Consider the following 24,125-nt stretch of genomic DNA (forward strand, 5'->3'; position numbering starts at 1 on the left):
CTTGGTTTATTTCACTCCTATGCTTCTAGGCTACAAACTTATACAGCATGTTATTATACTGAATACTGTAGGCAGTTGTACCATAATGGCAGTATTTGTGTATCTAAATATATCTAAAAATAGAGAAGGTAAAGTAAAAATACAATATAAAAGATAAAAAATGATATACTTATATAGACCATGTACCAGGAATGAAGCTTTCAGGACTGGAAGTTGCTCTGGGTGGGTCAGTGAGTGAGAGATGAGAGAATGGGAAGGCCTGGGACATTAATGTTTACAGGTGAAAACTTTATAAGCACTGAGCACTTGGGGTACGTTATATTTATGATTTTTCTTTTTTTAATAATAAAGTAGCCTTATCTTATTATACCTTTTTTACTTTATAAACTTTAATTTTTTAAAAAGCTTTTTTACTTTTTTATAACAACACAGCTTATAACAGAAACACATTGTACAGCTGTGCAAAAATATTTCATATCATTCTTTTTATTTTTTATTTTTTTTGAGACAGATACCCTGGGTGCCAGGGCATCACAGCTCACAGCAACCTCTAACTCTTAGGCTTAAGCAATTTTCTTGCCTCAGCCTCCCAAGTAGCTGGGACTATAGGTGCCTGCCACAACACCCACCTATTTTTTTTGTTGTAGTTGTCATTGCTGTTTTGGCAGGCTCGGGCTGGGTTCGAACCCACCAGCACAGATGTATGTGGCTGGCACCCTCGCCGCTGAGCTATAGGCGCCAAGCCTTACGTCATTATTCTATAAGCTTTTATCTATTTTTAAAATTTTTATTTTTTACTTTTAGAACATTTTTTGTTAAAATCTAAGACACAAATACCCACATTAGCCTAGGCCTACACAAGGCCTAGGACAGGATCATCGATGTCACGTCTTCCACCTCCATTTCTTATCTCACTGGAAGGTCTTCAGGGACAGTCACATGCACAGAGCTGTCATCTCCCATGGTAAAAATGTCGTCTTCTAGAATATCTCCTGAAAGACCTGCCTGCGGCTGTTTTACAATTAACTATTCATTTTATAAGTAGAAGAAATATGCCCAAAATAACAATAAAAGCATAGGCTAGAAAATACATAAATCATAGTCATTTATTATCATTTTCTAGTATCACGTACTGTACATAATGATAGAAGCTCTCTACTTTTGTACAGTGACAGCACAGTAGGTTTATTTCCACCAACATCACCACTAACAGGTGACTAATGCCTTGTGCTATGATGTGACAATAACCACAACATCACTAGACAATAAAAATATGTCAGCTCTATTATAACTTTTTTTTTTTTTTTTTTTGAGATGGAGCCTCAAGCTATCCCCCTGGGTAGAGTTCCATGGCATCATGCTCACAGCAACCTCCGACTCCTGGGCTCAAGCAAGTCTCCTGCCTCAGCCTCCCAAGTAGCTGGGACTACAGGCGCCCGACACAACGCCTGGCCATTTTTTGGTTGCAGCCATCATTGTTGTTTGGCGGGCCCGGGCTGGGAATTCGAACCCGCCACCTTAGGTGTATGTGGCTGGTGCCTTAGCCGTTTGAGCCACAGGCGCCGAGCCTATTATAACTTTTTTGAGAGCGGATCTTGTTTTGTTGCCTGGGCATTAGGGCAATTGTGTGATCATACTTCACTGCAGCCTCACGCTCCTGGCCTTAAGTGATCCTCCTGCCTCAGCCTCCCAAGGTGCTAGGATTATAGGCATGAGCCACTGCACCTAGCCTCTGTTTTAAACTTATGGGACCTCCCTAGTACATACAGTCCAATCTGTTGTTGACTGAAACGTTATTATATGACAGGAGTGTGTTTTAGTCTTTAATCCCAGAGGAGAGTCCCAAGTCTCCCATCTGAAGGATGAAGGGCTGGTGCCTGTATTCTTAGAGTGAGCGAGCAAGGCATTTGGGCTGGGATGTCACTCTTAATCCTTCATGGTGTATGGTCACTGAATTGTGTTGATCAAGGATTTTTCTCTTTTGCTTTTTCTGGTGAACCAACTTCTAGCTTTCCTGCTGGCTAGGGAAGGAGCAGGAACTCTGCAGTGGGGACCAGGGGAGTACCTCTGGAACTCAACTGCTTTTCAGGTAGCTCTTCCTCTAGGCCTTTGGTGATTTAGGATTCAGCTTTCTGCTAAGTCAGAGCCCTTGTCCTTTTTATCTTGAGCTTCCAAGATTTGTTTCTCTTGTCTTTTTTCCCATTTTCCCTGCCATTGTGAGTCTTAAAAAGTTTCTTTAATGAGGTTTTGATGGAGCTTTCTCTGAGGAAGCAAGGTTTGATGTGTACGTTCAGTTTTAACTCTGACATCATCTGGGCTCATCTGATTCACCTCCTCCTCCAGAGGACCTTCCTATGCCCGCTGCCATCGCCCTTCCTGTGCCCTGGTTAGGTCCCTGGAGGGTGTCCATGGCACTGTGTCCTTCCTTTATCCCAATGCTATTCATCTTTGTTGCAGTTACTTACATTCCTGTATTTCTTGCTAAATTCAATGCTTTGAAGGGCAAGAGTGTCCCAGCTCTGTCCCCAGTGCTTAACAAAGAGCCTGACCTACAGCAGATGCATGATAAATATACCTGGAATGAATAGATTAATCATTTCTGATGTTGAATAGCAAATTATAATACAAGAGGGTATGGCCAATTCCTATCTCACTGGATTGTGAGGTTTGATGTCTTTAGAACCAAAAGTTATTCTCAGTTCTATTTTGGCAAATGCATTCAAAGACGAGCTCTTTTAAAAAATCAGCCTTTATTAGTTTGAATTGCTAGAATTACTCATTTGTTTTATTTGACTCAGACTATTAGCAAGGAAATAAATACATGAACACCTCCAGCCGTCCTCCACTAATTCCATATGTAATTCTTTCTTTCAGTTAATATACACTAATTATAGGATGTTCCATACAAGAGAAGGCTATGGTGTTTTAAAATCTGCTCTCTTGAATATTAAATATTCTTTTGCTTCTTGCCAACTCTACAGCTGTGAAAGTTAAATGTCAACTTTAAAAGGCAATGAATAAGAATGAGTTTGTTCAATGGACCAAAATAATGTGCTTCAATTTATAAAAGAAAAGCTGTAATCATAATGTAAATTTAAGCTTCAGGTTATTTCTTAAAGAAAAAAAAAACCCAGAATAATAAAGGTATAGCTTTTGTATTAAGGAGACATTAGTCTTAATTTTTAGATATTGACCATTGTGCTGCCATGGTATTTGATCATTTGTTCCTTTTTCTCATAACTCAGCCTATGCTCCACCTGCTTTATTTTGGGTTAACATAAAGAAGACACAATATCTCCTCCATAAATTGGTAAAAAATATCTCGTAAAACATATTGAAAATCAGAACAAATAGAATGTTTGGTAAGTTGAGTGGGACTTGTCACTCTTGAGCTAAAGGGCTCTATGAATAATTCCTTCCACATATGTCACAGACTGAGATAGATGAAAAATATAATACAGGGAGCAGTTACAACCTAACTGATACTGAAATTCATATCAGAAACTTAAGCCTTAACAATGAGATTAATAGGCTTTGAGGCTAGATTGGGCTTGTTTAGAATGAAACTAATTTCTTTTCTTTCTTTCTTTCTTTTTTTTTAAACAAAGCTTCACTCTTTTGCTCTTGGTAGAGTGCCTTGGTGTTATAGCTCACAGCAACCTCAAACTCTTGGGCTCAACTGATCCTCTTGCCTCAGCCTCCCAAGTAGCTGGGACTATAGGTGCCTGTCACAACCCCAGGCTGTTTTTAGAGATGAGGGTCTCAGCTCTTGCTCAGGCTGGTCTCAAACCCATGAGCTCAGGCAATTCACCCACCTTGGCCTCCCAGTATGCTGGGATTACCGCATGAGCCATAGCGCCTAGCTCTGAAAACTATTTTCACTTGGTATTTAGTCTCATTGCCCCCAGTGAGTTTCTAAGGAATCAACATTGCCAGTGATGGCAGTGGTGAGAGTCAGGGAGGCTCCAAGACTTCCCAGATATCTTGTTTAGTCTTCAGTAGATACAGGTGCATGCTGAGGGTCTTTTGCTTTATTATATAGATAGAGACAATTACAGATGTAGAAAGGTAATGAGAGGCACACAGGAAAAGTGAATGGGAACATGAGTATTGTTAGTAAGTCAACTCAAGAGTTTTTGTCTTTCCACCTGATTCTCAAGCGCTCTCAAGTAACTTTCACTTCATTTGGAGATATTCTTTATGAGGCCCGAAAAACTAACTCACTGATTATCAGAAGGCTCCTGTATACACATATCTGATTATCTAATACACTTTATGATTTGTAGAATCAGTTGCAAAAAATCCATTCTAAGAAGGTTTTCAATGTAAAAATGTGTGCACTGCATCTGCAACCATCAAATAAACCCCAGAAACCAAAAAAATAGCAACCAATAACAAAAATTACATCAAGTAGATCTGATTTTGAAAGGGATATGTTGTAATATGTTTGCTGTATAAGAAGAAGGCCCCTAGGAGCCCGGGTCAATTTAAGAATTGCCCAGGAGCACTGAGCACCTTCCAGAGGATGGAGAAGTGTCCAAGGTAGACCCCTCACAGGGTCGGCCCTAATTGGGTCTTGTCATTTTTACCAAATTTCACTGCCTCCTGAAGTTAGTGATTAGGGCATATTGTTGCCATTTTCTGATAAGTGCGTCTTGCTTCTAGAATGCATCTGAATACTTATGTGATCCACATAATAGGAGGATAAGGAAATTAATATTGTTTTAGATCCCTGGATAGCTTTTTGGAAATTGTGTGGCTTTTCAGAAAGAGTACTATATTGGAAAATCAGAAACCTGGATTCTACTTTTAGGCTTGCAATAAACCCGCTACGTGACCTTGCGCTGGTCAATAACTCTCATTGGACTCCAGTTGTTTCCATTTGGAAAATGAGGGAATTCAACCAAATGATCTGTAAAGTCCATTCTCATTCTAAAATTTTATGGCTCTAAGAAGAAAGGCATCTGGAGCTGCATAAATGGGCAAGTTAAATGAGGCCCCAAAGTAGTTCAGGCAGTTAAGTGTTCATTGTTGGGACAGGGCACATACCCGTATGTGTGCAGAGGGCTCACTTCATGATAGTGGTAGCAAGTGTAGGCCACAGTTTAAATTCTTTCCATTTATTCCTCTCATTGGGGTGTTTAGCATCCGTAAAATCCTTGGCGCTCTTCCGAGGAAAGGGACTGCATATTAATAGTATGAAGGTTTTTCTTTTCTCAAACTACTGTGTAAGGCATTTACTTTTTTTTTCAGCTTAAGTACTTGGGTCGCAGCTTGCGTCTTGGTGAAATGATACCCAATTGTGGAACATTTTTCCAGAGGAAAAAAAAGGTCAAAGAGTTGCCCTTTGATGACCAGGAGCAAGATAACAAGAAAATAAGAAGAAAATGTGAAGATTGAGAAATGTGGAAAGGGCGTGGAGTGGGAGTGAGACAGTCTTGAATTCACTTCTTGATTCTCCATCTCGTTTAGTGAGGACTTTTGTTTTTGTGTGTCTGTCCAGCTTTCTTCTTTTAGACCACATCCTTTCTCCACTTAGTGTAATTCAGCTGGGCCATGTGATGGACTGGCCAATTCTGTTTCCCATTCCCACCTCCCTAAAAAGCCCAAATATTGGGCACCAGATCCAGGCCAGGCCAATCAGAGGATAACAATTGGAGTTTTAAGGAAGACTATAGCCTCTCCTACTTCAGTCTGTGAGTTACAGACAGTATCTGTCTTCTGGGGAAGCCTCCATCTGTAAATGAAGTTAAGTGGAAGTGTGGAAAAAGACGGTTCTGGTGACACTCTTTTTATGTGAGCTGGTGCTTTCCATTCATTGTTTTTAAATCAAATTTGAGTTGGGTTTCTATAACTTACAAGTACAAGAATAATACTAATAAGAGCAAATACTTCCCCAGGGCTTATGATGTGCCAGGCACTGTTCTAAATGTTTTCTGTCTGCTAATTCATTACTTCTGGCAAATACTCCACGAGTTTGTTCCTTCTTTATGTGCTTTCTCTGGAAGTCAAACACAAAGGCATACAGAAGTCAAGTAACATGTCCAGACTCCCCCCAGTTGTGAAGTGATTATGAGCTGGGATTTGAACAGAGATGATTTGATGCCAAAGCTGGTGCTCTCTGCTACTTTTTCGAGCTGCTTGTCCAAATGATAGGTCAACAAGGAGTGTACTTAAATTCTCCAAACATCATTTTTCTCTGTAAACAGGGAGATAATAATAATTGTTACCTTCGGGCAGGCTAGGCCTTGAGCACTGTACTAGTCAGTTTTCTCTAGAGAAATAAAATCAGTAAGTTATATACATGAGGAGATTTATTATGGAAATTGGTTCACACGATTATGGGGCCTGAGAAGTCCCACCATCTGCCTTCTGCAAGCTGCAGGAGCAAGAAACCCAGTGGTGTGACTCACTTAGAGCCTGAATTTCTGGGAACCGGGGGAGCCAGTAGTGTAAGTAAGTCCTGGCCCAACTCTGAAGGCCTGAGAACTGTGGGTGAGGAGGATGCTGGTGCAAGTCCCAGAGCACAAAGGCCGGAGAACTAAGAGTGCTAATGGACAAGGGCAAAAGGAAATGAAGGTCTCAGCTCAGAAGAGAGAAAATTTACCTTTCTTCTACCTTTGTGGGTTTGTTTTTTGTGCCTTCAACAGATCAGAGGATGCCTGCCTGCATTGATGAGGGTAGACCTTTCCTCAGTCTACTGATTTATATGTTAATTTCTTCTGGACTAGCAAAAAAGCCTGCAGACATACCTAGAAGTATTGTTTTACCAGCTATCTGAGCATCCTTTGGCCCAGTCAAGTTGACACATAAAATAACCATCATAAGCGCCAAACTCATAAAGGAAATACTGGTAAAAGGTTTTTAAAAAATCCCTTTTGAAATTTCTAAAATCAAAATTTCTATTTCTTGACTGGGTACAGTGTCTCATGCCTATAATCTTAGCACTCTGGGAGGCCAAGGCAGGTGGATTTCTTGAGCTCAGGAGTTCAAGACCAGCCTGAGCAAGAGCTAGACCCCGTCTCTAAAAATAGCCAGGTGTTGTAGTAGGTGCCTGTAGTAGTCCCAGCTACTGAGGAGGCTGAGGCAAGAGAATCGCTTGAACCGAAGAGTTTGAGGTTGCTGTGAGCTATGACTATGGCACTCTACTGAGGGTGGCAAAGTGAAACTCTGTCTCAAAAAAAATTCTATTTCTTAAACAACCTGGGCTACCTGTTCCTCAGACATGCCTATGTCTTGGCTTGACATCTTTGTCCTGTGAGGTAGGAGCTGTACCTGAGCTCATATCACCAACATGAGCTCACTTAGGGAGTGGCTTAGTTGGTACTGAGTGATGATGGCCTTCTGGTTGGCCCAATGATCTCAGAGTCAACCTAAGTGCTACTTGTATATAGGGTATTCCTATTTACCTGATGTATGTTGAAGCCAAAGGGCTGAGTAGGTAGGATACTTTTCTGTTTGCTAACATTTGGAGTTGGGACTCAGGTCCTGACTGAGATTGGTTTGGAATTTGGGTTGTGTGCCTTGACAAAGCATTATTTTAATGGTGGGTAAAAATAACCCATTCTGTTGCTATCTTTTCATGACTATTTAAATAATTTGATAAGAAAATTTTTGTTAAAGCAGATGGTATAGTGCTTGTTAGGTCTAAAGTTTTGGCTTCATGATGAACTGATGGTTGACCCAAACCATCCTTTGCTCCCCATAAGGCTTCATTGGATGTAACTTTATTGCAGTAGCCTTTGGAGCTACATCCATCAAGTTGAAGTCGGGTTTCTTTGTGTTTCCCAGTGTGTTCAGTGAGACCCTTGAGATAACACTATGAAGAGAGGATTCTATGATTTACCTATTGTGGTCACTAGTTTCTGGAGGTGGCCCCAATAATCTGTTCCCTCTCTGAACATGGAGGTTGCTGCTCCCTTTAAGAGGCAGAAGTTATTTGCATGACCTCTGAATCTAGGCTGCCCTTGAGCTTGGGTTTGACCTACTAAATGAGGCAGAAGTGATGTCCTGGGGCTTCTCAGTGCAGACTTTAGGAGAACTCATAGTTTCTACTTTCTGAGACTTGAACCTCAGCTAATATGCTGTGAGAAGTCTGGACTTACACAGAGGCCACGTGGAGGAGAGTCAGGCATTGTATTTGACTGCTCCGGCTGAGCTTGCGGACAATAGACAGCACAAACTATCAGCTACCGAGTGAACTATCAAACCTCTGGATGACCACAGTTCTTACATTAGGTGGAACAGATAAACCACCCAGCTGAGCTAATCATCCTACAGAATAATTAGAGATAGTATAATGATTGCTATTTTTAGTTATTTTTAAGCCATAGCCACTGCAACAAGTTTCCTGTCTCTAAATACCATGTGTACATTGTTACTTTTCTATATTAGGCCTTAGAGGTATAGTTTTTGTCATTGTAAATATATTAGAGATGCAAGCAGTTTGAATTTTAGAACCTGTGAGGTATTACACGATGTGACACAATAATCAACTCAAAGTGGATTAAAGACTTAAATATAAGATCCGAAACCATAAAACTCCTAGAAGAAAACATAGGGAAAAATCTCCTTGATGTTGATCTTGGCAGTGATTTTTTTGAATAGAACATCAAAAGCACAGGGAACAAAAGCAAAACTAAACAAGTGGAACTACATCAAATGGCAAAGCTTCTGCACAGCAAAGGAAACAAATAAAATAAATGATCCTGTGGATTGGGAGAAAATATTTGTCAATATATATCTGGTAAGAGGTTAATATCCAAAATATACAAGGAACTGATACAACTTAATTGCAAAAGTCCCCTCAAATAAACCTATTTTAAAAAGGGCAAAAGACTTAAATAGAAATTTTCCCAAAGAAGACATACTGATGGCCAATGGGTATAGAAAAGGTGCTTAACGTCCCTAATTACCAGGGCAATACAAATCAAACCCACAATGAGATAGCACCTCATGACTGTTAGGATGGCAATTACCAAAGGGACAAAAGATAGCAAGTATTGGCAGGGATATAGAGAAATTAGAACCCTTGAGCACTATTGTTGGGTATATAAAATGGTGTAGCCATTATGGAAAAAAGTATAGCCATTCTTAAAATAATTAAAAATAAAACTACCATATAATCTAGCAATTTCACTTCTGGGTATACAGCCAAAGGAAACAGAATCAGCATCTTGCAGAGATAGCTGTATCCCCATCTTCACTGCAGCATTATTCAATAACCAAGATATGGAATCAACCAAAGTGTCTGTCAAAGGATGAATGAGTAAACAAAAAAAATGTGATATACATACACAGGGAAGGAAAAATGAAGGAAATCCTGCCATTTGTAACCACCTGAACGAACATGGAAAACATTCTGCTGAGGGAAATACAGACACAAAAAGAAAAATACTGCTTGATCTTATTTATATGTAGAATCTAAGAAGTTGGATTTACAGAGGCAGGAGTAGAATGGTGGTTTCCAAGGCCTAGATGGGTGGGGGAAATGGGAGATGAAGCAATATGTGACTCAGACGTTGTACCCTTTGAGATCTAATGTGCAACATGAGGGTTATAGCTAATGATACTGCATTGTATACTTAAAATTTGGTAAGAGAGGAGACTTAGCTGTTCTTATCACTGATTATACAAGATGAATATGTTAATTAGTTTGAATATGGTAATCAGTTTACTATGTAAATGTGTATCAATACATTATGTCGTGTACCTTAAACATATACAATTTTTATTTATAACAACAAAGAAACAAAGAAAGTGAGTAGTAAAGATTTTGAAAATGTCAGAATTGTAGAATTTGTTTTTAAGCCTGACATTTCCTTTTATCCTTTACTTTAATGATGAACTAGTATAACTAGTACTATAATTCACAACATTTAGTGTTTATGTAGTTGCTATAAAAATATGATTATTTACAATGACTTAAAATAAAATCTTTAGTTGGTTCTAATGTGGAATACCATACTATGCATATTTGAGTGCTAGAGGTAGTTTTACAGGAATAAGAACTTTCCAGAATTATAGAAATCTTTGCTGCTATATATTGATTCTGTACTTGGCACTTTTACAGTTAAATTATCACCTGAATATGAAAACCTTATATTGTTCTTCAAATGGCTTTCAGAAATTACATTTGTTTCACATATCTGAATTCTTTCAACAGTTATACTAGCTATTTAACAAGTGCTTAGTATTAACCAGGAAATTCAGGCACAGGGAATATACAGACAAAGGATACCAGCTCATTTGTCTAACATATGAGACAGAAAAAGAACTAATCAATACTTGCTTGGCTAAAAGTAACAGGAAACCTAACTAATAGCAGCTCGAATAATTGAGGGATTTATCTGGTTCCCTGTCATGAAACAGAAGGGCAGGGAGTCCAAGATTGGTATGGCATCTAGACGTGGTGTCAAGGCTCTGGGATCTTTTGTCTTTCTTCTCTACAGGCCTTTAGGTAGTTTTCATCCTTCTAGTCTCAAGGTAGCTGCCATGCCTCTAAGCACTAATCTGTTCCATAAAGATGTGAGAAAGGGAAACCCTGCTCAGGATCATCATCCTGCATCTGTTGTGTAGACTGTGGCATGGCCACCCTTGGCTACAAGATTGCAGCTTAGAAGCAGGAAAATACAAAGGAGAAGGGAGTTTGGGTAGGTCCTTACTGGGACAACCTACATGTTAACAACGTGCAAGGGGTGGACATGGGATATAAGAGCAGCACATAAGTCACATTTGGAAGGTTAGGAAAGGCTTCCAGGTAGAGGTGACAACCACACTGAGTCATGTGTCTGAGCCAGAGCCAACCAGATCAACAGGAGAAGCACCCCAAGAAAAGGATGTGGAGCACACAAAGGCAGGGAGGAGTGGGGCCTATAGTGGGCATGCCTGGTTCATAGGGTACAAAACTTGCACTGATGGCAGCTAAAGTTGGAGAGAGATGCTGGGGCTGAGAAACCAGGACCTGAAAGCCACATCAAGGAATTTGGGCTTTATCACATAGATCAGGTTTTCAAGCATGAGGTGGAAATGGGCAGATTTTGCATTTAGAAAGCAGAGAACAGATTGGTAGGCAACTGAGATTGCAGTCAGAAGACTCTGGAACTTATATCAAGGCGAGACACAATAGGGACCTTGACTTTAATCTATGGTGCTGTAGAGGTGGAGAAGGATCCAGATTCTAGATATATAAATAAAAAGAGGAATTGACATTTATTACTTGGAAATTGATCAGTTGTGGTGCTAAAGAAGTCTAAAGGTTGATTCCTAGGCTTCTGACTGTGGCAACGAGAGTGTGTCAGGGCCATTCACTGCGGCTGTGAAGACGGGAAGAAGAGCAGCTGCAGATAGCAGGTGGATATCTGAGACTGGAGCACAAGAGAGATGACTAATCCAGTCCTGGCTGCTAATAGAAGCATCCTCACTGGTTCCTCTGTGCCCAGTCTTATCCTTTTCCATCCAGTCTTCACTCTGCAGCTTGAACAATACACATAAAATGTAGAGAACCATGCTCTTCTACTGTTTTATTCATATCATTACAATATAATTTTCTCTTCTATCATCAATGAATATTAATTGTATGTCTGATACCAAGCCAAGGGCTGTATCTGCCTTATGTAATTCTCTTTCCTTAAGATATAGATACTGCAACTGCAACTATCCTCATTAAAAAGAGTTCAGATGGATAAAGTTACTTTCCAAACGTTTCTAAACTAGTAACCACCAGAGCTGGATTTTAAACTCACGTCTGTCTGACTGCACAGCCTGTGTCATTAACCACCAGATTGCATTGTCTTTTATGCCTAAACGTACATAGTGCTCCATATTCTTCAGGCTACTCTCTCGTGCACTATCTATTATTATTGCATTCTGCCCAATAACCACCCATCCTTTGGGTGGATATCTTTTAACTGTATAGAAGAGGAAGTCGAAGCAGAGAAATAACCATGGACTCCAATTCTTCAATTAATTAATTCATTCATCTATTATGTAAATATTTATGAAGCAGATATTAGTGGGGGGAGTCTGATTGTAGCGTGATTAAGCGACTTTCTCAAGGCTCCATGATTCCTTAGTGGCAAAGCAGAAATTAGAATCTTTGGGTCACGGTTTCTTGTGTTCTTAGAGGGGAGAAACGCTCACAAAGCTGCTAAGAATCTCAGCAAGTACTTGGCTTGCATCAGGAGTAAAAGCAGAGTCCAGTTGTCCTCCAGTTTATCTTTCCTCTCCTCCTCTTGCCCACTCGTTTCTTAGAGGTAGATTTCTAAATAATAGGCCTGGCATTCAATAGCTGTGGTGGAGCTGTCAGATTTGGTCTGTGCGGCTTCATTCAGTTGAAGTAGGAGGAAATGACAGGGATGTCCATGTCAGCTCAAGATAAGGTTTTTTCTGAAAAACAATGGTGGCTGTTAAGAGTGAAACAGAATTTCCCAGAGTGGTTCATAAGCTATGCCCATACCCCACACCTCGACACAGAGTCGAGTGGACTCCACGGCCCTCTGTGGCTACACTTGTCTTAAATAATGGATGCTGTTTCTGCTGCTGCCAGCGATGAAATTAATTCCACATTAATTCTCTGCTTGTTTGAGTCACTTAAACTCCTTTTTTTGAGTCACTTAAACATATTCAGACTCCCGGATGGAGCCATCTGATTTGGAGAGTATATGTCACATGCCATGCTGGCTGCCAGGAAGCTGGATGAGAAAATCACCCTCCTCCAGACAAAACAGAAAAGAAACAAGTGACCTTTCAGGTTCTTTCAAGTCTTAAAAAACTGCGATTCTGCAGATTTGGGCACATCGTCTTGTCACTGATTCACCTGTCAGGGCAGGTATAGATATTTTAACTAATACCGTGGCTTCAATGATAACTTCATTATCAGCCTTCTTACAACACATCTTTAAGTTGGTCCCTCCCTTATAAGGTGTACCACAACCTCAGGCAGTTCCAGGGTTACAAATGAGATAGGTTCTGTAGGTTTGTTCTTAAGTTGAATTCGTATGTAATTACGACTGGCACAGTTACCCATAATCTGTATTAGCCTCGAGTCACATGTCAGTTGGATGTTTGTAACTTGGGGACTGCCGGTACAACCGTCAAGGTTGAATAGAGCCTGTGTGGTCAATTGTGGGTGCTGCTGGGTGAAAGCCAGCTGCCTAACTTCCAAGCAGTGCACAGCGTGGCGTTGTCCTGGTAGATTTATCAGCTTCTCATCTTCAGTTTTACATTTCCAGAAAGACCATTTTATCTGTGCTTCACAATGTATCTGACTCATGGAGATTGACTTGTGCTTTTTAAACTCATAAGAAAAGCCAGAATTCTAATTAGTTAATTTATAATGAGGAATAAAATTTTCAAGCATACCAAACTGTCATGTCAGCCTAATAAAAGCATTCTATCTCTGTAAAAACCATATGGGACGCTGAACTATAATCAGAATATTGTTTAGTGTTTGGAATCAGAGCAAGGGGAGTTGGTTATATGATTACAATGATTAATGCTCTTAGACTCTGACTGCCTGATTGTAATAGAACTCTTTTGGTTGTAATTGAGAGAAACACAATTAAAATTTATTTTGGGCAAAAAGGGGAGTTTATTAAGAATGTTGGAGTACTTTGTAGAAGTCTGGGAAAGTCTGAAAGTCTGGCTTCAGAGTTCACTGGAATCAGGAGTAGAAAACCTTCAGGATTCTCTTCCTGTTGGCTTCCCTCTGAGGACCAACTTCTCCCACATGGTGGGGAGCATTACATCCCTTGGTTGCCGTGCCATCCCAGAAGGACTTTCCTCTTGGTTTCCGCTAAGAAAGGCAATCCCAGAGGACAGTGCTGAACAGGCTGATATCTGGGCCCATCTGCTGTCAGTAGGGACAGGAATGGTATAGCAGAGCCACATGGCCCCACTTGCTCCTGGTAGTTCCAGATGATGACTTAAAGTCACTCACATCCATGTAGTCCAGCTGTGCTCCCAGAACCAGAGCGATCAGTCTGTGAACCAGGATACCTCTTCCCGAGGACAGGGCCTAGAACAAATCCCTCCCTTGTCTTTCTGACCTCTTCCTTTCCTGAGTTTCTCTGAAAGCCATTTCTCTTCTAATGGACTTGGTTCCCCCCTTCCCCCCCACTTTAGCTGATCTCTAGGAGGAAGGTCCATGTTGCTTTCTCATGTTTTTATTCTTAAAAGACCACTTTCCTTCAGATTTGAAGAGTGCATAACATAGCCCTTATTTATCACTTAAGGATTATTGCCCTGTTTTCAGATTTAAAGGGGGGAGCACTCACAACGAATTTGTAAGGAATTGACTAAAAGTTGTTATTAAATATTATAAAAGTTTCCATTTTGTTCAGCCATGATGTCTTTTTAGAAAGATAATCTTAATTTTTAATCTTTTACCTCTATCTACTTCACATTCTCAGTATAGTAAATTTGTCTTTATATCACAATTTTATTTTTGTTGCTTTAATCATTGAACAAATAATTTTCACTGCCTACTTTGTATCAGACTCTGTGGTAGGAGGTGAGAGTAAGGAGAAGAAGAAGGGGTGAAGGCAGGAGGAATGGGGTTCTGTCTGCTTTGAGTAGAGCGATACCTAAATACTGACTCGCAATGTCAGCCTGCTCGAAGCAACTCTCCAATGTTTGATTGACAAGTTCCTTGTCATCTATTAACACTTATACATATATTAAGATTATGGAATATTTCCATTATATAAAGTATGCTTCAAATACTCACCTACTTATTATCCTGTTATAATGTAAGTTAATATTTCTAGTATATTTGCTTCATAAAAGAAATGATTTAGCAGAATTTATATAGTCACTCAATATATCCATCCAAATGAAGAACATTAGCTTCCAAATTTTCACTTGGCAACAAGAAAACAAAACAAAACAAAACCCCCCAGCTGCAATGAATACCTTATACACATCTCCTTGAATATATTTTCAAGGGTTTCTTTATACCCCATAAATATACACAATTAAAACTTTCAAAAATTGTTGGTCAGGTGTGAGGGCTCATTCCTGTGATCCTAGCACTTTGGGAAGCTGAGGCAGGAGGATAGTTTAAGGGCTGGAGTTCAAGATCAGCCTGAGTAAGAGCGAGACCCTGTCTGTACCAAAAAAATAGAAAAAAATTAGCTGCGTGTGGTGGTGCACCCCTGTAGGTCTCAGCTACTTGGGAGGCTAAGGCAGGAGAATTGCCTAAGCCCAGGAGCTTGAGGTTGCAGTGAGCTGTGATGATGCCACTGCACATCAGCCTGGATGACAGAGTGAGACCCTGTCTCAACAAAATAAAACAAACAACTTGTCAATTTTAAATAACATTTTTAGAAAGAGTAATGAGACATATGTACCTTCAGTTTTGCACTGAAGGGCTTGAACATAGTCTTTCATGTTCTCGTAAATATTATAGGACTTTTAATTTTTATCAGTCTTTGTGAATATAAAATGGTAGATCATTGTTTTACTTCACATTTCACTAATCACTGAATTTAAGACTGAATTTTAAGACAGTTTATTTTCAAATATATATTAGCCATTCTGGTTTCTTCTACTGTGTATTGATTTTTCTAGCCTTTGCCCAATTTTCCATTGGAATTTTGTCTCTTATCAATTTGCGACAGTTTTTTAAAAAAATTATTCTGAGTACTAATCCTCTTTTGGTTAAATTGATAATAATTTCTTCTAGTCTATGACTTTTGTTGTAACTTCATCTATAGTGTCTTTTGAGCAACAGGTTCAAATTATAGTTTACTCAAGACCTATGTATGAAATGCCACACTGTAAACCTTTTACAAATTACATACGTGTCTATCCATGTATACATATCCATTCATCTATATGCAATATATAATACCATATATGCATATATGTAACATTTTTATAACACTAGACAACTAATTTAGGACCATTTGACCCAGTCTTTCCTGTCTGATTTGTAAAGCCATTTCCATCATACACCAAATTCCCCTGCAGGTCTATTTGTAGACTTTATATTTTATTCAATTGATTTATTTATGTTTCCCAAACCAAAATGATATTGTCTTAATTGCTACAGCTTTATGTTAAACTTTGATATTTGGAAGAGGGAGTTTAAACATCTGATGCTTTTTCAATGTTGTCATGACTCTCCGTGGCACTTCATAGAGTCATGTGAAATTATTAGAATTTGTCAAGTTTCACAAAACAGCTTATTGGTGTTTGGATTTTCACTCCTCTACATTTGCTGAATAATTGCCATTATATATTGAACCATCATCTCATCCATAAATAGGGGAGTTATTTTATGTTCTTTGATAAAATTCCATAATTTTCTCTATAAATGTCTTATGTATCTTCTGTTATATCGTTCTTATAAGAAACAGATTTTGTTGCAATTATAAATGATATTTTTCCATTTTAATTATGCTTCGTAACTTCTTATTGCAGGAATGTGGATGTATGCTATTTTTGTATATTGGTCTTGTCTCCAACAACCTTGTTAAAACTTGCTTATTATTACAATTTATAGATTGTCTTGGATTTTTAATGTAAACAACCTTGTTATCCATGAAAGATGAAAATTTTGTTTCCTCCATAACAATTATTATACTGTATTTATGCTTATTTTTCCTGATTGACTACCTTCTCTAGGCTCTGTATTACATTATTGAATGGAAATTCTGAAGGAGATCCAGGAATATCTGAGTAGGATTTTCATAAGCTTAGTATTAGTTCTCATTTATTCTGTTCTTCTCATATTAATGCTGCCTTTCTCTCTTCACTTTAAGAATGTTGGATGGTCCTGGACTAGTAGCCACCATAGGTAATTTTACTGAGAGGAAAATGAGAAGTTTGCGCCATTTGCTCAATATCTAAGTTCAAGAGTGCCCTCTTCTGTTCTAATAGTGAAATAAAGTTATTTAATGAATGATGTTTTTGGGGGTGCTGAGGAATAAAAGGGATGGATGTCTACTGATACTGCAATCCTGCCTTATGGCTCCATGATCCTTGATTCGGGTATTGGTGATTTCTTATTTTTGTTGCCTTCCTAGTTTCCTCTCCCTTTCCCAGAAGCAGTGCCTTGCCAAGACTGCCGTTCTGGTGCTGCTTGCTTTCTTGCAGTGTTTCTTCATCATGGAAGGATGCTTTCTCTGGGGGAGATGAGTACGTGTTCCATCTGAGCTAGGGACTCTTGCCACCTCTCTTCTCTTCTGTGTAATCCCTCTCCCTCATCCCCGGATTGTGCTTCAGCATGGGCTTGATCTGGCTCTTCTGATCTGGACTGTTCTCCTACTTAAATGTAAATTGGGGTTTGTAGTATTTGCTGCCTTCCACTATACTCTACATATGAGCAATGGTGTAATTTTATTTGCTTTGCTATAGACCTGTGTGGTTTTGGAGAATGTATGTGGATATTTGGACTCAAGAAAACGAATGGTTGAGGAATGTGTTACGGCTCTCCTCTATTACTATGGATTTGTCATTTTACACTCGCTTAGTAGCTGTCTCAGTTACCAAAAGGTCTGTCGTGGTGTGTAGTGCTTGTGTTCAAGTAACCCTTATTTTACCTAATAATGGAACCAAAGACAAGATCAGTGGTACGAGTAATTCAGATATGTCAAAGAAAAGCTGTAAAGTGCTTTCTTTAAGTGAAAAGGTAAATGTTCTTGACTTAAGGAAAGAAAAAATCATATGCTGAGGTTGCTAAAATCTATGGTAAAAGTTGAACCATAAAATTGTAAAGAAAGAAAAAAGAAATTCATGTTAGTTGTGCTGTTGCACCTCAAAACTGCCAAAGTTACAGCCATGGGGCATGATGAGTGCTTTGGTAAGATGGAAAAGGGATTAAATCCGTGGGTGGGAGACATGAACAGAAACTTGTTCCAATCAAGGGCTCTCAGGGTCTGTACTGTCTGCTGTTTCAGGCATCCCCTGGGAGTCTTGGAACACATCCCCCCCCCCCCCATAGGGAGTGCTTCTGTAATTGAAGGAGGTAGCGGGTCATACTGTACACAGAGCCTGGGAGAATTGTGGGGTTTAAAAATTGTATTAGGGCCAATCTTTCCTAAAATGTTTTTATTTCACATAAAGTATATACCACTAAAAATTTAAACTATCTTTTGAAATCATTAATTTCTCAAACACTGACTTATCCCTCTTAGGTTTACAGTGTCAACATACTGTGAAAGCTATCCTCCGCCATACGATTATCAGCCACGTGTGAGTACAAGAGCCACATTGTTATATTTATGTAGTTAAAGTGATTCTTTGCATTTAGTGTAAATAGCCACACTTGAGAAGAAAAAAAATTGCTGATATTTGTGATATTTTATTTTCATTTAGAGATATTAGGTGTTTGTTGGAATGTTTTATGGTTATGATTTATTTTTTAAAGTTTATGGATTTCGGGGATAAAATATTGCCATCTCTAAAATATATTAGGCGTACTTTATTGTCCCCCTTCCTGAATTCAATTTATCTGGAATAAGAACCTACTTTTCTGTTCATTTGCATTGATTGTATCAATGCATAAAATTAAGTGGCTTAATTTAGCTCTGGAAATGTGTACGTTAATAAAGAGTCCAGTTTATGAGTTGGATATATTTGTACTTTAAAAATTATGCAACGGAAACAAAACAGGCAACATTGTATTTACCTTGGTCTTGAATTCTCAGCAAGCGCCACAGACATGACTAGAAATAGGAGACTTAGTTTTTATAAAGAAAAAAAGTCATCAATTCAACTTTATTTTCAGATAGTATGTACTTAGGAAAACCAAGATATTAAAATCAAAAGTAATAAGAATGAATAAAGCAATAGTTTTCCTTCATATCAGCAGTAACCAGTTGTATGTTCTAAAAGGAAAACACATACAAATTATTATAGCAACACAAATATAAGATACTTTTACAAGGAAAATATTACAAAGGTCAATAAAAGATGTGGCAGTTTATCTCCAAAGATGGCAGACCTTGCAGTTGGCACAGGCCACTTCCCCATCCAGAGGGAAGTATCCCTCCCCCTTAAGTCTGAGCCGTTAGGCAGCTGATTTGACCAATACAACAGGGCAAAAATAATCCCGTGTCAGTTCTAAACTTTGCTTTAAGAAGAGTGGTTCTGCCTCTTGGCATCCTGAGCTACCAGGTGAGAAATCCAGGCTACTCTGTTGGAGGGAGGGACCCTAGGAAGGAGTATTGATGAGCTTAATTTACAGGAAAAGAAGCCACTTTGGGCACTCAGCTTAGCTGACCTGGACTGCAACCCCAGCTGCCAGCTGACCACAGGCCAGGAGAGACCATGAGAAGAAAATGGAGCCATTAATTTTGTTTTAAAATATGAACCAAACCTTGACTGAGGCAGTTAACTCAAAACGGAATAACTACCATTATAGGGAACTAAAAAACTAAACTAGGAATTAAATTTATAAATTTAATGTAATTATAATCAAAATCCTAATGGATTTTATTTTTTAGTCAAAATTCTAAGATTCTAAAAGTTATTTTGAAAGAGCGAACTGATGAACATAATCAGAAATTTTTTAAAGAAATGGCAGAACCAATTTAGGGGAGTAAAGGATTTAGGACATCACCATTATTATATGTTCTTATTTATTTTTTCCTGTTTAAAACTAGCACTTAAGTCATAAAAACAGCAAATATGGTAAATTATGGATTGATATGTTTAATACAGAAAAATTTCACACATCAGTAGAAAAATGCCAATGACCCTAGGGAAATGAGCAAAGGACAGAGATGGGGAATTAACAAAGTAAGAAATATAATTAACCAGTAAACATAGGGAAAATGTGTGATTTACAAATAATAAAAGAGGTGACTGAAAACAATAAGACTTTGATTTTTTGCAGATAAAGTCGGCAACCTTTTTAAAAATACTATTCAACCTAATAATTCTTTTTCCAGGAAACTTCTCCAGAGAAAAATAATTTAAATAGGATAAAATTTTTATCCAAATATACTCATCACTGTGGTACAACTTGAAAAATACTTATATATTTGGTATTAGGAATAAAATTAATCAAAAATCTTGTATATTGAGATATTGTGCAGCCTTTATAATGTCCATGGATAGTTTTCAGTGTCTAAATAAATCTTTATTGAAGCTTAAGAAAAATATGAAGTTATAAAATTACATGTATATTTTATCTAAATTATATAAAATATAGAGAAAAATTTAAAAACTGGAGAAACTGCCAAAATGGTAGTAAAGTTGGCCAGTGAATGTTGAGATTCCAGGTGACTTTCTTCATCTTTGCACTTTTTTAGAATTTTCTAATGCAACAAGTATAATGGATTGTAAAAAAAAATCACAAAATGGATAATCAACAAAATGGATTATATAAAAATTGCAAGGAAACAAACATATTATTTTAAAAATGCCTTTGAGTTCCATTTCCTTATTTTCATAGGATTTGACTTTATCTTTAAATAAATGGCAGTTGGAAGACACCTTTGAAAACTCACAAAATTCGAAGGACTAAATTTACTATGAAGAGGTGGGGTGTATTCTCGGCACATGAATCTTCAGCTGTTGTATTACATATTTACGCTTTTAATTTTTCAGCATTATGTCTCGTTTTTCTCACGTTGCTTGTTTCTACATTAACAGCACAGCACCCTTTGGCAGTTGTTAGCCTTTATTTGGAGAGATTTGTTTATTCCCTTCTAACTTCTTCGCCAAACTAATTGATTTAGAGGCATGTTTTTAGCACTGCTTCTAACACCCGAATTTAATGAATGCTTGCATTACATTGTTATTGAATACGAAAAATATATTTTAAATCATACTAACAGTGGCTGGTTGAACAACAAGAATAGTGATCGAATGCTAACATAGAAGTTACCAGGCATATAAACGAATGTATGATTCACAAAATCCTGACAAAGGAAAGAGACCTTTGATTTACTTGCTACAGACTTTAGCATGTGGCCTTAGCATAGACACAGTTCATGATTCATTCTGCCTCCTACCTCTGCAGTTATGCAGTTTTTGAAGAAATCTGAAAATATTTGGATTTGTATGACTTTAAACATTGGTGCATGAATTAAGACTTTATTAATTTTGATATTATGGTCTCTTAAATTTGCGTAATTCTTGTTTGTAGAAAGTGGGATAGCATTACAGGAAATAAATGGAATGCAGATTATCACACCACATCTCTAGCCATACCTAACAAAATACAGATTATTAGGAGGCTATGAAGTTGTTTCCAAGGAGAGAAATGGAACAGAATCACACACTATTTCCTCGGCACCGCACCTCTTACACCGGAAGCTTATTACAGCTCATCTCAATTTCAAGTAAAGATCCTTTCCCTTAAGTATTCTCCATTTTTTTCTGACAAATGTGCATTAGAGGATTGGTCCAAGGCTGGCTGTTTGGTATGTGAGCCTTTGGGACAAGGGAGAAACAAGTTGAGGACAATGGTAGGAAGTTAACAGCACATACTCAGGAAAAGAAAGGAAAAGAATGAGTTCAGTCATGAACCAGCAAACTCGGGATGCTCAAGGGTCAGAGGAATGAAATGTTGATTAACAAAAGAACAAATATGACAATAGTAGTGAGAGAGTTGAAGAAGAGGAGGTAATGAAAAGAGGGTAAATTGGAATTCATTGTTTCAGAGGTAGGACAGTTCTGGGGAATGAGAGGCTAGGAGTCTTGGGAGTGAGTTTCTAGAGTGGAATTAAATCCATTGACTTTGGAAGGTGAAGGAATAGTAAATCAGAATGCTGGTTAGATACAAAATATACATGTTGCAATAACCTTTATATAAGAGGGTGGGGCAGAAGGGTGGGACCAAAGACTGGAAGTCAGATTTCCAAGATCTCAGTGAACTTCAGGGAGCACCTTGGAAGCCAATGTGTCTTCCCAGCCTTGTAGCTACCATTTGTGCATATCTGGTTCATTAGTATTGTGAAGTGCTCTTTTGCTTTTCTAAATAGAGCTGCCTTTTGAATTATTTTCATACAGGAGTTTTTAAAAAACAGCCCCCAAGCAGTTGCATAACCTTGTTCATTCAGAGATAGAAAACGGAGGAAGCTTTTAGTAGATAATTATGCTTTAGAGTTGGCATGCATCCCCATTGACCACAGGGGCTCCATGTTATTTTATAGTGAAGAAGAGAAACTGTATCTGTTTTGACAGTTTTCACAATAATGGCAGGGTTGGCCTATCCTACCCTTGGGACTCAGTGCACCGGTACAGACATAGCCTTGTTAAAATATTGATATTTATGTGCTAGTTGAAAATTAGCTGTGATTAGTCTCCCAGGACTCTGCAGGCCCAGCCCCGCCCTGGAGTCCCAGGACTCAGGGTTGCGTGCTGATTTTCCTGGGCCTGACACATGTTTGCCTTCGAGGGCCACTTCCTCCACTAAGAAAAAGTTAAACTGTATTTTACAACTGAGTTAGTATAACGACAAATATAATCAAAATTGGATTATCTGTTTTTTTAATTCAAAGATTATTAAAGAATATATTTCTTAGGCTGTATTTCTCATTTGCATTTTATAAAGAATACCCATCTTTTCCCTCTTCTTTTATACTGTTTGAATCTTTACCTATTTTTGACTGTGTTATTTTAGGACCATGCAATATGATCGTATTATTGTTAATCCTTCTTAAATCATTACCAAATAGCAATGGATGTTACATCAGACTAAATCGCACAATACACTTTTTTTCACCCCTGGGAAATAATCTTGGACTTATAGGCCATATTTTAAGAAAAATTTCCTGTATAATAGTTGCCATTGATTTCTACCCTGAGATGTTTATGGATATTATATTACTAGCATCATTTTCTGGCTTAACCACAAGTTTCTATCATTTGATAGAGTGTGTTTTTCAGAGTGGCATCTGCACATATTTTTTTTTTTTTTTTTTTAGAGATGAGGCCTCACTCTGTCACCCAGGCTGAAGTTTACTGGCCTGATAAAAGTTCATTATAAATTTGAACTCCTGGCCTCAAGGAATCTTCCCATCTTGGCCTCTCAAAATGCTGGGATTACAGGTGTGAGCCACCGCACCGGGCATATCTGAACATTTTTATACAATAAAATACATAACATAACATTTCCCATTTAAACCTTTTTTTAGTGTGCAATTCAGTGGCATTAAGTACCTTCATGTTATTGTTATATTCATTTTTAAAAGTTCTGATTTTAAAAGAAACTAAAAACCTGGGCCCCTAAAAGTATCATTGGCCTATGTCTGCTGGCTAAATTGGTTCAGCCTGAACCTCCTAGAAGCTGGGTCAGGGCTTGGCTGATTGGAGACCTCCAGGATTCGTCCAGTTGGCCTGGGTGATAAATACTCCAAGTATCATCCCAGATCAAAATGCAGCTTGGCTAGAAATCAGAGACGGGAGTGCAGGCGGTATCATTAGGAACCCTTTGTGGTTTAATTAGGCTCTTTCACATAAAAGAAATTTCCTGAAGGCAGTAATTGCCTTTAGTTTTCTGCTTCCCAGGAAAGGAGGCCTAGGAAAGAAGACAGAGAAAGAATGGCTTGCAGAAAAAGAACAGGCTGGGGCTTCTCTACAAAGCTGCTCTTGTTGGAACTAGATCAGCTTTCAGTTCCCAGTTGTTTTGGTGCCTTCTTCTTGTCACTTTCCTCTGGTTTGTGTCTCTGTTGTCTTCCCCATTTTCATTTCTGTATGGACAGTCTTTTAATTTTCTTCTTCTTTATTTTGGTTGTTTAAAATGATAAGAGCCAGAAAAGTTGTGCAAATAAATCTGGCCATGTAGAATAATCAGGCGTAAAAAACTTTAGTGTAGAAGAAAGTGTTTTGCCAATTTTTTCCCCTGGAAAATTAAGGCTAAAGCTTAACTAAGGAAAGTTGCAGACTTCCTAATGTATCTTCATTACTTTAATTCTAGGGCTGCTTTTATTAGTACTGCATCTGAATATATCCACTATGTAATTTGCCTTGTTTTTTGTTCCATGGATGTTCTCATTCAACACGCATTAACAAAAGAATAATTGCCATTTGCTGAATATTCTTATCATATACTTTTTTTTTTTTTTTTTGAGACGGAGCCTCAAGCTATCCTCCTGGGTAGAGTGCCATGGTTTCACTGCTCACAGCAACCTCCAACTCCTGGGCTCAAGCGAGTCTCCTGCCTCAGC

General features: G+C 38.3%; 1 protein-coding gene across 1 annotated transcript in view; it reads left to right on the top strand.

Annotated features, from left to right (window-relative positions):
• Positions 1 to 24,125, top strand: part of CUNH9orf135 (chromosome unknown C9orf135 homolog) — an 81,569-nt gene that overhangs the window by 46,417 nt on the left and 11,027 nt on the right. Inside the window, exon 5 of the mRNA XM_003782935.3 lies at positions 18,141 to 18,198. Coding sequence (XP_003782983.1) covers positions 18,141 to 18,198 — 58 coding nt within the window. The remainder of the gene's footprint in view (positions 1 to 18,140; positions 18,199 to 24,125) is intronic.

The sequence above is a fragment of the Otolemur garnettii genome, unplaced genomic scaffold, assembly GCF_000181295.1.
Source record: "Otolemur garnettii isolate 467f Iridium unplaced genomic scaffold, OtoGar3 scaffold00006, whole genome shotgun sequence".
Taxonomy (NCBI): Eukaryota; Metazoa; Chordata; class Mammalia; order Primates; family Galagidae; genus Otolemur; species Otolemur garnettii.